The sequence below is a fragment of the Bombina bombina genome, chromosome 7 (assembly GCF_027579735.1).
Source record: "Bombina bombina isolate aBomBom1 chromosome 7, aBomBom1.pri, whole genome shotgun sequence".
NCBI classification, from domain to species: Eukaryota; Metazoa; Chordata; class Amphibia; order Anura; family Bombinatoridae; genus Bombina; species Bombina bombina.
The window spans coordinates 501,661,626-501,678,656 of record NC_069505.1 but is presented as its reverse complement, the minus strand read 5'-3'; the positions used below and the strand labels follow the sequence as shown (position 1 = coordinate 501,678,656).

Below are 17,031 nucleotides of genomic sequence, written 5' to 3'. Positions count from 1 at the left end.
AGAAACCACAGGGCCCAGGTGCAAGAATCTGAATAAGCCCCCCCCCCCAAAAGTGAATTTGATATATATCTTTTTATATATATATATATATATATATATATATATATATATATATATTTAAAACACACACAAAAAAATGTGAATCAGATTACATGTATGCAAAAGGAGGTACCCTGTGCCCACAGTCTGTGAGATGGTCTGACCACCTATTACTGTATATAGTGACACTGTTTAACCCACCAGTACTGTATATAGTGAGTCAGTGACACAGTCTGTAATCTGCCAGTGAGATGGCTGGCCTGACCCTACCCGCCCCAGTACTTTATACAGTAACCACAGTAGTCTGGGACATGGTCCGGCCCCCCCATACTGAATATAGTGGTACTGTATAGTGACACTGTTTACCCCCTGCCCCCCATGCTGTAACAAGGTCTGTAATTTGCTGGTTCCACAAACATACACATACATGCATAAATACACACACAGTCACATACATACACACATACACACACACATAAACACCAATGGGTAAAACAGAAACACTAACCCCTGTATTCACAGACACTAGTGAAGCATCATGTCACACTCACATGATATCAGTGCAGGCAGTGGCAGGTCAACGTTTTTTATTGTAAAAAAAAAAATTTTGCGACCTCTGCACCCCCTGTAGTTTCGCCCCTGGTTGAAGGACTTGAAAGTAATGTAGCATAGCTGTAAAATGCTGGTCAGAAAATATCACCTGAACATCTATGTAAAAAATGAAGATATTTTACCTTGAAATTTCCTATGAGTTCACATCCTACTGTAAATAGACTTTTAACAGCCAATCAGGATGCTAGTCCCAGGACCTGCAAGGGAGTGTGCATCTGTAATGTTACTTTAATATTCAGTTTAAAGAAGTTTACTATGAAATGCACTGCTGATGCTGATTGCCTATATATTGGCTATGACTGGTATAACTGTTCACTGAACACTTACTCTGGTGAGCTGAATACATTTTGAAGTAAAATATCTGTTTACATAAAGATATGCAGGTGATCTATTCATGTCAGCCTTTAACAGTTATGCTGTATCAGATTCAAGTGATTTAGCATATAAGTATTATGTCCCTTTAAATGCGAATGGACAAGGTTCAGCCCAGCATTGCAGTTATTATTCCACAAAAAAATACATCAGTTATTATTACACAAGAATGACTTGTCAGACATCCCAATATGATTTAGGGACAGATTACTAGTGGCGTGTTATTGTTAGGAGCTCAATTGTGAGATCGTGGTGTTCTCTACGCCCTAATCCATATTACAAGTGGAGTGGGTAGATTACCACAAAGAGTTTGGCCAGAGGAACAGTTGCACTAAACTACTCTATTGACCACTTTATATAGGGGTATCCTTGCAATCCTATTGGCTGATTTTATATTCCAAATTCAAATCAGTCAATAGAAAAAAGCTTTCATTCAATTGGCTGATTTTAATTTGAAATAGAAAATCAGCCAATAGTAATGCAAAGGTTCCCCTATATAAAAGGGGTACCGCACATTCAAAATTCAGTGTGAGGCTGGTGACAGCATGAAGAGGACGTGAGCGACACTTGGATATAGATTGAAGACCGTCACTGGGATGAAGATAGAGGACTACTGCTGGGATGAAGATGTAGCGCCACTAAGGGCAATGCCCAGCCAAAATCCCTTTTCAAGGTAATTTTTAGCGTAGTTTTTTTAAAGCCTGATACATGATTATTTATCTATTTAAAAATATATATATACCATATTACTGTATGTGAAGAATATCGGAATGTGATAAGTGTTATTATATTATGTGTACATATGTATTTAGGTGTTTATATGTGTATATATGTCTGTAAATACACACACACATATATATATATATATATATATATATATATATATATCCTCAAATGAAGTGCACTCACAGGAACATTTAGATCTCAAAAAGCCAAAATGTATTTAACATTTCGGAGAGATTTACATTCCCTTCATCTGATGAAGGGGTTGTAAATCTCCCCGAAACACTAAATAAATTTTGGCTTTTTGAGATCCAAATGTTCCTGTGAGTGCACTTCATTTGAGGATATCTGTTACATATCTGCACCCAGGTAGGTGGATCAGCTGTTTGGATATGTATGTAATATATATATATATATATAAAATTAACTACACAATGAGTTATTTTTTCTATATTTTGTGCGTAGTGGAGGATTTTAAACTCACCTTTTATCTCCCCCTAATTTAAAATGTTGTTTATATATATATATATATATATATATATATATATATATATATATATATATATATATATATATATATATACACACTTACATATACACACATACATACATATATACATATAACACACAGAGAAAGTCCAGAACTCACTTGCAAGTGCTCAGCTAAGATAAAAAGAAAAACTGGAAGAATTAGTTACTGCATCTGGCCAAAAAGGACAAGCCCAGGTACCACGTCAAGGTCTATCTCAAAACCTGGGTCCCTAATGCAGCCATACAAATGCAAGCTCTCAATCAAACAAACTGGGAACAAGTCAAGGGTGCACAGGCTTACGTAATCACCCTAGACATATACAAAACACGGAAAGGGACTGCTCTCTTAGACTGGACTGGGTACACATCTAATGACCCTGCAACCTGCACAGCCCTGGGTGCTCAATAGCACTCTCAGTAAGGTGTGCTGTCACCAGAGACCCAGATCTCAATATTAAAGCCATTTGCCTGCCTTTTTTATCTAACACATGAGACCTCATATCTTTGAGCCCTTATAACTTTTTTGTGCCATATTTTTTTTAATACTTTTTATTAGATGATGTTATTATGAACTAGGCGATAAGCCTGCCCATAGGGCAGTCTATGTTTAGAAAATACAAACCTCCTAAGTTAATATTACAAAAAATAAAAGTAAAATTACAGAAAATAAACACAGCTATCTAAAATAAGAAATTTAAACCTAAACTAATACCCTTATAAAAATAAAAAATCCCCCACAAAATAAAAACGCCCCCTAATCTAATACTAAACTACCAATAGCCCTTAAATGGGCCTTTTTTACGGCATTGCCCTAAGTTAAACAGCTCTTTTAATTTAAAAACTTAACAATTACCCCCTAAAAGTAAAACCCCCCACCCAACCAATCCCCCCAAAATAAAAAAAACCTAACACTAAAAAAACCTAAGCTACACATTGCCCCTGAAGGGGCATTTGTATGGAGGGCATTCAGCTATTTTACTGCCCTTAAAAGGGCAATCAGCTCTTTCACAGCCAATTAAATCGCTAATCTTTAAAAAATAAAAAAAAAAGCCTAAGACTAAGCCCCAAATAGGTACTCACCGTACTGGCGGTGAAGGTTTTCTTCCAGACGGCTCCATCATCTTCTATCTTCATCTGGAGCGAAGGCGGCACGGAGCAGAGGTGCGGAACGGTCTTCCCCGATGCGTGGATCCGGAGCGGCGGTCCCCAGCGGCGGTGATCCTCATGGCGTGGAGGCACCTCTTCATCCGATCTCCGGCGTACACTGAAAATTTAATACAAAGTAGGCCTTCAATTTGGGGTAACTTGCATTCCTATTTGCTGAAATTTGAAATTAGTTAAATCAGCCAATAAGATTTCAGTAGCTCTCATCCTAATGGCTGATTTTAAAATAAATATGGGGTACCTTGCATTTAATCTTCAGTGTGCGGCAGACGATCGCATGAAGAAGTGCCTCCACACCACTGAGGACCGCCGCTGTGGATCCATGCATCGGGTAAGACCGCTCCACACCTCCACTGCACGCCACCTTCTCTCCAGATAAAGATAGAAGATGATGGAGCCGCCTGGAAGAAGACCTTCTCCGCCAGACTTCAGGAACAGTGAGTACTTATTTGGGGGTTAGATTTAGTATTTTTTTTATTTTTTGGGGTTTTTTATTTTTAAGATTAGGGTTTTTTGGGTTGTAAAAAGCTGATTGCCCTTGTAAAGGGCAGTAAAAGAGCTTAATGCCCTTAAATGGGCAATGCCCATACAAATGCCCCTTTAGGGGCAATGGGTAGCTTAGGTTTTTTTGGTGTTAGTTTTTTTTATTTTGGGGGGTTTGGTGGGTTGGGGGGTATTTACTGTTAAGGGGGGCTTAGTATTAATTAATGTAAAAGAGTTGTTTAACTTATGGCAATGCTCTACAAAAGGCCATTTTAAGGGCTATTGGTAGTTTACTTTAGATTAGGGGGTGTTTTTATTTGGGGGGGGTTATTTTCATAAGGATTAGGTTTAATTTTTTAATTTTTGATAAAAAAAATTCTATAATGTTAGACTTTTTTATTTTTTGTAATGTTAGATTAATTTTTTTGTAATTTAATGTTAGAATTTATTTTTTTTAATTGTAATTTAGTAGTAATTGGGGTTCATTTTGGGGGTGTTAAGTTAGGGGGCTTTGCAATTAAATTAGTTATTTGTGTTGTGGTGGGTTGGTGGTTTAGGAGTTAATAGGCTAATTAGGTTTATTGTGATGTGGGGGGTTGCGGTTTAGTGGTTAATAGGTTAATTAGGGTTACTGCGATGTGGGGTTTTGTCGGTTTAGGAGTTAATAGTATAATTAGTTAGTTGGCATTGTAGGGTTTGGCAGTTTAAGGGTTAGGTAGTTGTGTTGTGGGGGTTTGGCGGTTTACGGGTTAGGTTTTTTTGGTTAATACTTGTGTGGGCGGCTAGGTTTATTTTTTGTTAATACTTAGTGCAGTCGGGTAGGTTTTTTTTTTCTTAATAATTTGTGCGGGTGATTCGTTTTTTTTTTTTAAATGTATTTCTTGCGGGCGGTTAAAAGTGTTTTTTTCATTATTTTGTGCGTTTTTTTTTTTAAAAAAAAGGCTTTGTTTGCCTACGCTGCATCCAGGTGGATTCTTTTGGCTGCCTCGCGCAGCCAACATTCCTTTGGAGATGTGCGCAACTGGCGACGGACGCGTTACAAACGCAATTATATTATAGATGTAAATGTACTTTTAAATGTATATTTGATGAGTTTTGTGACACTTTTTGTTTCACTAAACAGTTAACCAGAGCTCTAAGGACACGCTAACCAGACCAGAGTGAAACCCAAAATATTTCTTGTGGTTCAGACAGAGTATTCAATTTATTTTTTATTTTTTTTAGTGTTCAATTTACTTCTTTTATCAAATTTATTTTGTTCCCATGATATTTTTTTTTAAGAGATACCTAGGTAGATGTCTACAGAACATGACCACTGTTGATATCACCACTGTGTTCAACTCTAGGGGGCATATATGGTGAGAGTGACTAATCAAACAAGAAGACACAAATTATGTTCATGTGTTATTAAAAACAAATTGAAACAAATCTATGGGTATATATGAATGTGCGGTGATGGATCACCTAAATATAAAAAAAAAAAAACATGAAATAAAATCTTATCTGACTCCCAATAAGCACCATAAGTGCTGCTATTTAGTGCTCTTGTAAATGGATACTTATATAGTACTCCAGAAATGGGAGACTACTTAGCAATCATCCCTACTTTTCAACAAAAAATACCGGCCTCTATTTAACAAGGTCCGCCAGACCTCACTGAATACGGAGAGCAATACGCTCTCCGTATTCAGCATTGCACCAGCAGCTCACAAGAGAGCCCTGCAGACTCGCGGCCAATATTAATTCTTTAGTGATTCTTAATTTTTATCAAGTGTATCCTTCAAATATGGTCTAAGGAAAAACTTTGGATGACCGTTATAAAATAAGCCTGTGGGGCCGATTTAACAAGGTCCGAATGTAACTGTTTACATTCAGTCCACCTCCTCTGAGGCTGCGGACAGCAATCCGCCCGATCGTATACGATCGGGTTGATTGATACCCCCTGTTAGCAGCAGATTGGCAGGGGGCGGCATTGCACAAGCAGTTCACAAGAACTGCTTTTGCAATGTTAAATGCCAACAGCGTATACTGTCGGCATTTAGCTATGCAGGGCAGACATGATTCACTATAGCGAATCATGTCCGCCTGAGATCTGATAAATCTATCCCTATCTCTCTAGGTCATATTCTCCCTGGTTATCACATAATTAATAAACAGCTCTTCTATAAAGCTGATACACCAGTAAAAACCAACCTTCATTAATGATCCTGCCAGTTCACCCATCTTTATATTTAGAAAATTTCCAATCAGCGGTAGAGGTGTTGGACCTGGAGGAAGGTTCCGTTTCTTGTACATTTTGTTCCATGTCATATAGATGAAAATGCTGGTTATGAGCAGAAGGAGCAACGTTCCGACCCCAATGGTATCCATGAGAGACATCCAAGAGATTTGCTTTTCTTCTGACTCCCTAAAATGATAAAGTTTAATAAATATCACAAGTATAAACAGGCTTGACCAGCAGGTGGTGCAGCCAGTGCACAAGCAATTAACTACAGCAAGGGATTAATCAATAGGTTTGTATTTCTTTTATTTATTTAATGATCCCTAAGCTAGCTGATGACCTAAGTATTAAATATAAAACCTATCTGGTTGGTTGGTTGTGCCCACTCCCACCTTCTGATTGCGACTGTCGCTGATGAAAGTTTGGCAGCATGTATGTGAAGGGTAGCAAGTATCCAGAATAAAATGTATGTGAAGGGTAGCAAGTATCCAGAATAAAATGTATGTGAAGGGTAGCAAGTATCCAGAATAAAATGTATGTGAAGGGTAGCAAGTATCCAGAATAAAATGTATGTGAAGGGTAGCAAGTATCCAGAATAAAATGTATGTGAAGGGTGGCAAGTATCCAGAATAAAATGTATGTGAAGGGTAGCAAGTATCCAGAATAAAATGTATGTGAAGGGTGGCAAGTATCCAGAATAAAATGTATGTGAAGGGTAGCAAGTATCCAGAATAAAATGTATGTGAAGGGTAGCAAGTATCCAGAATAAAATGTATGTGAAGGGTAGCAAGTATCCAGAATAAAATGTATGTGAAGGGTAGCAAGTATCTAGAATAAAATGTATGTGAAGGGTAGCAAGTATCCAGAATAAAATGTATGTGAAGGGTAGCAAGTATCCAGAATAAAATATATGTGAAGGGTAGCAAGTATCCAGAATAAAATGTATGTGAAGGGTGGCAAGTATCCAAAATAAAATGTATGTGAAGGGTAGCAAGTATCCAGAATAAAATGTATGTGAAGGGTAGCAAGTATCTAGAATAAAATGTATGTGAAGGGTAGCAAGTATCCAGAATAAAATGTATGTGAAGGGTAGCAAGTATCCAGAATAAAATGTATGTGAAGGGTAGCAAGTATCCAGAATAAAATGTATGTGAAGGGTAGCAAGTATCCAGAATAAAATGTATGTGAAGGGTGGCAAGTATCCAGAATAAAATGTATGTGAAGGGTGGCAAGTATCCAGAATAAAATGTATGTGAAGGGTGGCAAGTATCCAGAATAAAATGTATGTGAAGGGTGGCAAGTATCCAGAATAAAATGTATGTGAAGGGTAGCAAGTATCCAGAATAAAATGTATGTGAAGGGTAGCAAGTATCCAGAATAAAATGTATGTGAAGGGTAGCAAGTATCCAGAATAAAATGTATGTGAAGGGTAGCAAGTATCCAGAATAAAATGTATGTGAAGGGTAGCAAGTATCCAGAATAAAATGTATGTGAAGGGTAGCAAGTATCCAGAATAAAATGTATGTGAAGGGTAGCAAGTATCCAGAATAAAATGTATGTGAAGGGTAGCAAGTATCCAGAATAAAGTTCAGTGGGCCAGGGCTATGATGTAAGAGGTTGATATAAACGTAGGAAACCATACAATCGTATCTAGTCGAGGTGTATTTGTCACAAGGCATCCTGCATAAGCATATATATGTACATGTGTTCATGTTTGTGTGTGTTGTACAGGGTTAAAGGGGTAAAGGTCAAAATGTGCATGGGCGCATTTCAATATTAAATATAAGCATTTTTTCAATATATGTCAATTAGCAAAAATGCCTCTATTAAAAGTAATTACTGGTTTTCAGCAGCATACGACCTTTGAGGGCCGTACACCATTATTCAAACACCATGCCTGATCAGAGAGCTGGAAGTGGTGTGTATAACTTCTGTAAAAACATCATTTATGTCACACAAGCTACTGCTGACTCTCTGAGTGTGGTGTTTAATTCTGGTGTATGGGCCCTCAAAGCATATGTGTGTATGCTGGGGAAAAACAGCAGTACGTTTTAATAGAATAATTGATAATGGAATATATAATTTGCAAAAATTCTTAAAAGGGACATCAAATACAAAATTTTCTTCCATGATTTAGATAGAACATACAATTTTAAACAACTTTCAAGTTTACTTCTATTATGAAATTAGCTTAATTCTCTTAGAATCATTTGTTGAAGGCACAGCAATGCACTACTGGTTTCTAACTGAAAACATGGGTGAGCCAATGACAATCGGTATATATATGCAGCCACCAATCAGCAGTTAGAACCTAGGTTTTATGCTGCTCCTGAGTTTTCCTAGAAAAACCTTTCAGCAAAGGATAACAAGAGAAGGAAGCAAATTAAATAATGTAAATAAGTAAATTGGAAAGTTGTTTAAAATTGTATGCTCTCTTGGTGGAAAATAGGGAGCCTGTTAAAAGTTAACTGCAAGGCCTCTCAGTATTTACCAATAATGGGGAATCCAAAATTTCAATCTGGCCTCAATTCAGTAATATTTAAAAAGTGGTTTAAGTTGGGCTTGGAATAAAAATAACACCAGTATGGCACATGTACACCATAGCCTCACCATTTTGAGGAATTCTGCCACAATATTGCTGGGGCCATACTGGTGTTATTTTATATATACACCATAATCAAACCTAAAGGACATTTTATGAACAATTTCCAAACTTTTTGGATTTCTATGCTACTTCCATAGCTGTCTTTATCCAGGATACAGCCCACGGTTTTTATATGTTTTTATCTTACATCATAAATGATTGAGGTCTTTTAATGTAAGCGCATATTAACTCTTAATAAATATTTTTTGTTGTGTTAGAACAATATTATGCTATGTGCCTTCTTTTCTCTCCTATGATCAATACCTCAAATACCACCTGAGGAGACGGAGATTCTCACCATCTGAGGGCACACCACCCCAAGGATCATTCAGAAGGGATTAAGTATTCCTACCACCATTGAAACCCAAAGAGGGGACCTCATTTCAACAAAGATTTCTCGGATCATCACCAGGACAGAGACGGGGAAATCACACTGTACCATCTCTAACTGGGCCTACTCCTTACCTCATATGATTGAGGTAATAGCTGGTAAGCAGTAAATTCTTAATTGAATGAATTATTGTGAAGATTTCTACCAGGATACCACTATATACTATTTGTGGACTTACATTTATACCTGTATATGATATATTAAGTATAGTGATGTCGCGAATTATTCGCCGGCGAATAGTTCCCGGCGAACATAGCTTGTTCGCTTTGGCAATGGCGGGCGAACATATGCGATGTTTGATCCGCCCCCTATTCGTCATCATTGAGTAAACTTTGACCCTGTATCTCACAGTCTGCAGACACATTCCAGCCAATCAGCAGCAGACCCTACCTCCCAGACCCTCCCAGCTCCTGGACAGCAGCCATTTTAGATTCATTCGGAAGCTGCATTCTTAGTGAGAGGAGGGACAGTGTAGCTGCTGCTGATTTAATAGGGAAATTGATAGCTAGGCTAGTGTATTCAGTGTCCACTACAGTCCTGAAGGACTCATCTGATCTCTGCTGTAAGGACAGCACCCCAAAAAGCCCTTTTTAGGGCTAGAACATCTTTTTTTTTTTTTTTTTCCCTGTGTAATCTAATTGCAGTTGCCTGCCTGCCAGGCCCACTTGCCCAGTGCCACCACTCATATCTGTTGTAACAGTAGTGTAAATTTAAAAAAAAAAAACTTTTTTGACTGTGAAACATCAGTCTGCTAGTGTAATCTAATTGCAGTTGCCTGCCTGCCAGCGTGTGTGCCAGGCCCACTTGCCCAGTGCCACCACTCATATCTGGTGTAACAGTAGTGTAAATTTAAAAAAAAAAAATTTTTTTGACTGTGAAACATCAGTCTGCTAGTGTAATCTAATTGCAGTTGCCTGCCTGCCTGCCAGCGTGTGTGGCAGGCTCACTTGCCCAGTGCCACCACTCATATCTGGTGTAACAGTAGTGTACATTTAAAAAAAAAAAACTTTTTTGACTGTGAAACATCAGTCTGCTAGTGTAATCTAATTGCAGTTGCCTGCCTGCCAGCGTGTGTGGCAGGCTCACATCGTATACTGTGCCCACTTGCCCAGTGCCACCACTCATATCTGGTGTAACAGTAGAGTAAATTTTAAAAAAAAACTTTTTTGACTGTGAAACATCAGTCTGCTTGTGTAATCTAATTGCAGTTGCCTGCCTGCCTGCCAGCGTGTGTGCCAGGCCCACTTGCCCAGTGCCACCACTCATATCTGTTGTAACAGTAGTGTAAATTAAAAAAAACAAAACTTTTTTGACTGTGAAACATCAGTCTGCTTGTGTAATCTAATTGCAGTTGCCTGCCTGCCAGCGTGTGTGCCAGGCCCACTTGCCCAGTGCCACCACTCATATCTGGTGTAACGGTAGTGTAAATTTAAAAAAAAAAAACTTTTTGACTGTGAAATATCAGTCTGCTAGTGTAATCTAATTGCAGTTGCCTGCCTGCCAGCGTGTGTGCCAGGCTCACAGCATATACTGTGCCCACTTAACACACCACTCATATCTGGTAGCACAGTAGATTGCACGCGCAGTGCCCCAAATTTGGAGTAGGAGGACCGACCAAGCATCTTTTTCCATCTCCCGGTTCCTAAAATCCATGCCATATACACGTCCCCTGATAGGGGACGTAACAGGGATTAAACTGATCAGAATAGTACTACTTAACACACCACTCATATCTGGTAGCACAGTAGATTGCACGCGCAGTGCCCCAAATTTGGAGTAGGAGGACCGACCAAGCATCTTTTTCCATCTCCCGGATCCTAAAATCCATGCCATATACACGTCCCCTGATAGGGGACGTAACAGGGATTAAACTGATCAGAATAGTACTACTTAACACACCACTCATATCTGGTGGCACAGTAGATTGCACGCGGTGCTCTGACAAAATGCAGAAGGACATTTGGCAGACGGACATTTGGCAGATGGACATTTGGCCGACGGACATTTGGCCGACAGACAGAAAGCTAAAGAATGTTCCGATTTCGGCCAAGGGCAGATACGTTCCAGAGTGCTCTGTTCTAATCAGAGCCTCGGGCGCCGCAACTGCCTCTGGGAACCTTACCATGGGTCTCAGACCGCACGTCTTGTAATTCTCTGTCTTGAAAATTATCTATCTATCTATTTATCTATCAAATCTATCTATCTATTGATCTATCTATCTATCGTATCTATCAAATGTATCTATTGCATCTATTGATCTATCTAATCTATGTATCCATCTATCTATCAAATCTATCTATCTCGTGGCCGGACTGTTATCTGACAGCCACTTGTGTTTCGGCCATGCCATATACACGTCCCCTGATAGGGGATGTAACAGGGATTAAACTGATCAGAATAGTACTACTTAACACACCACTCATATCTGGTGGCACAGTAGATTGCACGCGCAGTGCCCCAAATTTGAAGTAGGAAGACCGACCAAGCATCTTTTTCCATCTCCCGGTCCCTAAAATCCATGCCATATACACCTCCCCCGATAGGGGACGTAACAGGGATTACACTGATAGGAATAGTACTACTTAACACACCTTATAATAACGCAGAGAGAGGAGTCTGAAGAAGAGGAGTCAGAGGAGGAAGGTGGCTTTGAGGAGGTGGAAGACCAAACACAGCAGGCGTCCCAGGGGGCTTGTTGTCACCTTTCGGGGACCCTTAGTGTTGTACGTGGCTGGGTGGAGGAAGAGACCTTCAATGACATCAGTGAGGACAAGGAACGGGACATGGCTAGCTTGGTATCCAACCTTGTGCAAATGGGGAGTTTGCAATTGTGCAAATGGACTGTTTGCGGTGCGTTAAAGGGACAGTCTAGGCCAAAATAAACTTTTATGATTCAGATAGAGCATGCAATTTTAAACAATTTTCCAATTTACTTTTATCACTAATTTTGCTTTGTTCTCATGTTATTCTTAGTTGAAAGCTTAACCTAGGAGGTTCATATGCTAATTTCTTAGACCTTGAAGCCCACCTCTTTCAGATTGCATTTTAACAGTTTTTCACCACTAGAGGGTGTTAGTTCACGTATTTCATATAGATAACACTGTGCTCGTGCACAAGAAGTTATCTGGGAGCAGGCACTGATTGGCTAGACTGCAAGTCTGTCAAAAGAACTGAGAAAAGGGGCAGTTTGCAGAGGCTTAGATACAAGATAATCACAGAGGTTAAAAGTATATTATTATAAATGTGTTAGTTATGCAAAACTGGGAAATGGGTAATAAAGGGATTATCTATCTTTTAAAACAATAAAAATTATGGTGTAGACTGTCCCTTTAAACGGGGAGTTTGGTCTGTCACTGTGAAGCGGGCGTAACCCTTACACTACCTGATCGATACAACATCATACCTGATGTTTTAAAGCACGTTATTCCAAACAATTTAGCAATGTTAGGTGATTTATGCCCTTTATGGCTTAAAAACAGACTCTGCATCAACTATGTAATTTTCCATGGGAGTTTTGCCATGGATCCCCCTCCAGCATGCCACAGTCCAGGTGTTAGTCCCCTTGAAACAACTTTTCCATCACTATTGTGGCCAGAAAGAGTCCCTGTGGGTTTTAAAATTCACCTGCCTATTGAAGTCTATAGCGGTTCGCCCGTTCGCGAACAGTTGCGGAAGTTCGTGTCCGCCGTTCGCGAATGCAAATTTTTAGGTTCGCGACATCACTAATTAAGTATACCATCATATAGCTGAGTGCCTCTACCATAATATTGAATTTCTCTCTTTCCACATACAGTTTTACAGAGTCAGGGGTACTCTGTTTCTATACAGAGGCAGCACGCTATCATTTTTCAGTCTCTTACTATTGCCATAAGACTGTTATTAGACATATATCAGATAGACTTTTACACTTAAAAGGATTAATTTCCTTTCACAAAAACAATTTATTACAAATTCCAAGATCTAGCGCTGGTGACTTCTTTCTCATATATATATATATATATATATATATATATATATATATATATATATATATATATATATATTTATTTTTTATGTAAGTATATATATATATAAAATATCTATATTTTTTATGTAAGTATATATATATATATATATATATATATATATATATTAGCCTTTGACAAAGCCAGCATATGGCGAAATGCGCATCAGGCGCTTAAACTAAGAGCTCTGCAGCCTCATAGACGTTTTTAGCTCTATACATTGTACTTATTTCATAATTGCCAAATTTGGAATTTCTACTGCAATATACACCGCTCCAGCATTGCACCAGCTTAGTATAATCGTTGTGAGGCTTGTCCTCTTTCTTAGATTTAGTTTTTAGTGCAATCCGTGAGCATATTATGGTGTTTTTGCAGCAGACTGTTTTCCTTTTTTCTATATAGGTTAACCTATGGTTACATTGTATGTAGCTACGTCTTTAAGGATACTTTCCTAGGTTTGCCAGCTCTACTGTACTACAATACAGCTTTTAATACACCACACAGGTAGTTATTACTACCATTTTTATTAATACAATTAAATGTTAAGTTTTATTTCATACCCACTGCATATTACCTCACTGTTCTACGTTCTGATTTATTGATATGAAAAGAGTGCTCTGGTTTATCCACTATTTTTCTGTTTTTTCAGCTTATTTACCCGGATAATGAGCACCCCCCACTATATTTCAAGTGACTAGCAAATTTAGGAGTATATGGGTTTGACTACCTTATAATAATGCTAATTATTTTGGGGTCTGACTTATATTGAATCTAATTCCCTCCCTACCTTATTATCTTATAAATATAAATATATATGTATATATATATATATATATATATATATATATATATATATATATATATACACACACACCCTCCATATCACAACAGCACTCTCTGGATTTTGAAGATAAAATGTAATTTATTTGTAAATAGTATTAAAAATCCAGTAACATGAAACCCCAAATAACCTATCCTTTATGTAAGTATATATAAATATATATATATATATATATATATATATATATAAATAAAAATAAAGTCTATTCTTTGGGGACGATTTATCATGTGTCTGGTGGACATGATCCACCAGACATTGATAAATGCTGATAGCATAGGCCCCCTGCAGATCCGCAGCCAGCCGGCCGCTAGCAGAGGGTATCGAGTTAAGGAGCAGCGGTCTTAAGACCTCTGCTTCTTAACTCCTGTTTCCGGCGAGCCTGAATGCTCGCTCGGTAACAGAGGCATCAGGGGCCATTCGCCCCTTGATAAATCAGTCCCATAATGTATGTATTTTATATACTAGAGACACGCATCCCAAAGGGATTTAATTCTGTCTATGATGTCATCAATTTCTGGAAACAGACATATTAACTGATAGTATTATTAAATCTTTATTATTATTGTTACTACTTTCAGTATTATGTTGGATATGGTTCTGATCTATTGCATTACGAACATATATGAGCAAGAAGAGAGTATAGAGGAGAGACGGAAAGATAAATAGAGAAAGAGAGAGAGAAAGAGAGAGAGAAAGAGAAAGAGAGAGAAAGAGAAAGAGAGAGAAAGAGAAAGAGAGAGAAAGAGAAAGAGAGAGAAAGAGAAAGAGAAAGAGAGAAAGAGAAAGAGAGAAAGAAAAAGAGAGAAAGAAAAAGAGAGAAAGAAAAAGAGAGAGAGAAAAAGAGAGAGAGAAAAAGAGAGAGAGAAAAAGAGAGTGAGAAAAAGAGAGAGAGAAAAAGAGAGTGAGAAAGAGAGAGTGAGAAAGAGAGAGTGAGAAAAAGAGAGTGAGAAAAAGAGAGAGAGAAAAAGAGAGTGAGAAAAAGAGAGTGAGAAAAAGAGAGTGAGAAAAAGAGAGTGAGAAAGAGAGAGTGAGAAAGAGAGAGTGAGAAAGAGAGAGTGAGAAAGAGAGAGAGAGAGAGAGAGAGAGAGAAAAAGAGAAAGAGAGAAAGAAAAAGAGAAAGAAAAAGAGAGAAAGAAAAAGAGAGAAAGAAAAAGAGAGAGAGAAAAAGAGAGAGAGAAAAAGAGAGAGAGAAAAAGAGAGTGAGAAAAAGAGAGTGAGAAAAAGAGAGTGAGAAAGTGAGAAAGAGAGAGTGAGAAAGAGAGAGTGAGAAAGAGAGAGTGAGAAAAAGAGAGTGAGAAAAAGAGAGTGAGAAAAAGAGAGTGAGAAAAAGAGAGAGAGAAAAAGAGAGAGAAAGAGAGAGAAAGAGAGAGAAAGAGAGAGAAAGAGAGAGAAAGAGAGAGAAAAAGAGAGAAAGAGAGAGAAAAAGAGAGAAAGAGAGAGAGAAAGAGAGAAAGAGAGAGAGAAAGAGAGAGAGAGAGAGAGAAAGTAAGAGAGAGACAGAGAGAGTTGGGCAAAAGGCTGGTTGACACAAGAAATTGACACTAAGACACACAGCTTCTAACCACAGTTGAATTGATTTATTAAAACAAAAGTTGCTAGCAGGAGCAAAGGGGTTAAGGTCTGTGTCCTGCTTTGAGCTGCAGGGAGGGGGCTGGGAACCCTTGACCTGTACAGGAGTACATCAAAGAAACTGTTTCCATTAAAATAAACAGACTTCAAGAGGTTAATGCTGCCCTGGTCTCTCTTACCTTTACTCCCTGTTATGTTGCTGTGTCTGTGGTTTCAACAGCCTGCTGTGTGCTGGCTCAAGCAGACAATGTCAGCACAAGGCACAGGGAAGGGGTGTGGTGACTGCATTACACAAGTGCAGCTTGAAACTTCTGGTCTCACCAGTCTAGACATGAGCCCCAGTAAGAGGGATTGGGAGCTACTTGCTAGGACTGCTCCTGTGCTGGGTGGGGCTAAGGCAACTGGCCCAAATCTGTGGAATTCCTGCTGCTTAAAGGGACAGTATACCCAAAAACTAATGGGCTAATTTAATAAAACTTTTGATGTTTACAAAGTTTACAATTGATAAGCATTAGTTATTTTGCTTCTAAGCAGTTAAGAATGAGGAAGCAGTGCTTTTACTGCATATGGAGACGATCATCTAACACACTAGTAACAGCGCTCCTGCTGTAATGTGCTTTGTGCAGTACTGTGTGCAAACTACTAGCATGAAACTAAAACAATGTTTCTTTTCTCAGTGCAGGTTTTTTTTTTTAACTAAAATGTGGGTAACTAGTATATAGCTAAAGCATTATAATCTGTACTATAATTGCGTTTGTAACGCATCCATCATCCGTCAGTGTCATCAGTTGCGCACGCATCCTCAAAGGAATGTTGGCTGCGCGCTCAGCCAAAAGAATCCACCTGGATGCATTCCGAAAACGGCAGGGTGATGAAAGAATTCACCTTGCCATTTTTGGAATCTACCTGGTTGCAGCATAAGCAAACGAAGCCTTAAAAAAAAAAAAAACACGCAACCGCCCGCATGAAATAATGAAAAAACACGTATCCGCTCACAAGAAATACATTTTAAAAACAAACTGCCCGGACGAAGTATTGAGAAAAAAAAAAACTACCCGCCCGCATGAAGTATTAAAGAGACAGTTTACCCAAATAAAGACCTATTTTTAATAGAATGATCCATTAAAACTAAGCCTATGTGTGTGTGGCTTTTTTACTGAAATGTTATATAACTTTATATATTATTTTTGCAACCTTCCGTTTTTTATGATTATAACAAAACCCTTTCTGATTTTTTTTTGGCTGCGCGGCCACTGGAGCACAATCCCTTCTCTGCAGTGCGCATGCTCCAACCCCCATGATGACGTCACAGCTAGTGTGAAAACGGATGCGCTCTCAATAAAAAGATTGTCTGTTTTCAGCAGGTAGATCTGATTTTATTCTGCTTGCTGGTGCACGTGTAATAGCAGTTCTCCTCATTAGGTATCCTATATTGGA

The 17,031-nt window shown here is 38.4% G+C and overlaps 1 protein-coding gene across 1 annotated transcript in view; it reads right to left on the bottom strand.

The window, feature by feature from the left end:
- Nucleotides 1-15,918, bottom strand: part of LOC128666887 (cytochrome P450 2G1) — a 115,093-nt gene extending 99,175 nt beyond the window's left edge. Inside the window, exons 1-2 of the mRNA XM_053721695.1 lie at nt 15,774-15,918; nt 6,118-6,331 (exon numbers count right to left, since the gene is read on the bottom strand). Of these exons, the coding sequence (XP_053577670.1) occupies nt 6,118-6,303 (186 nt within the window). The 5' untranslated portion in view covers nt 6,304-6,331; nt 15,774-15,918. The remainder of the gene's footprint in view (nt 1-6,117; nt 6,332-15,773) is intronic.
- Nucleotides 15,919-17,031: the final 1,113 nt, after the last annotated feature.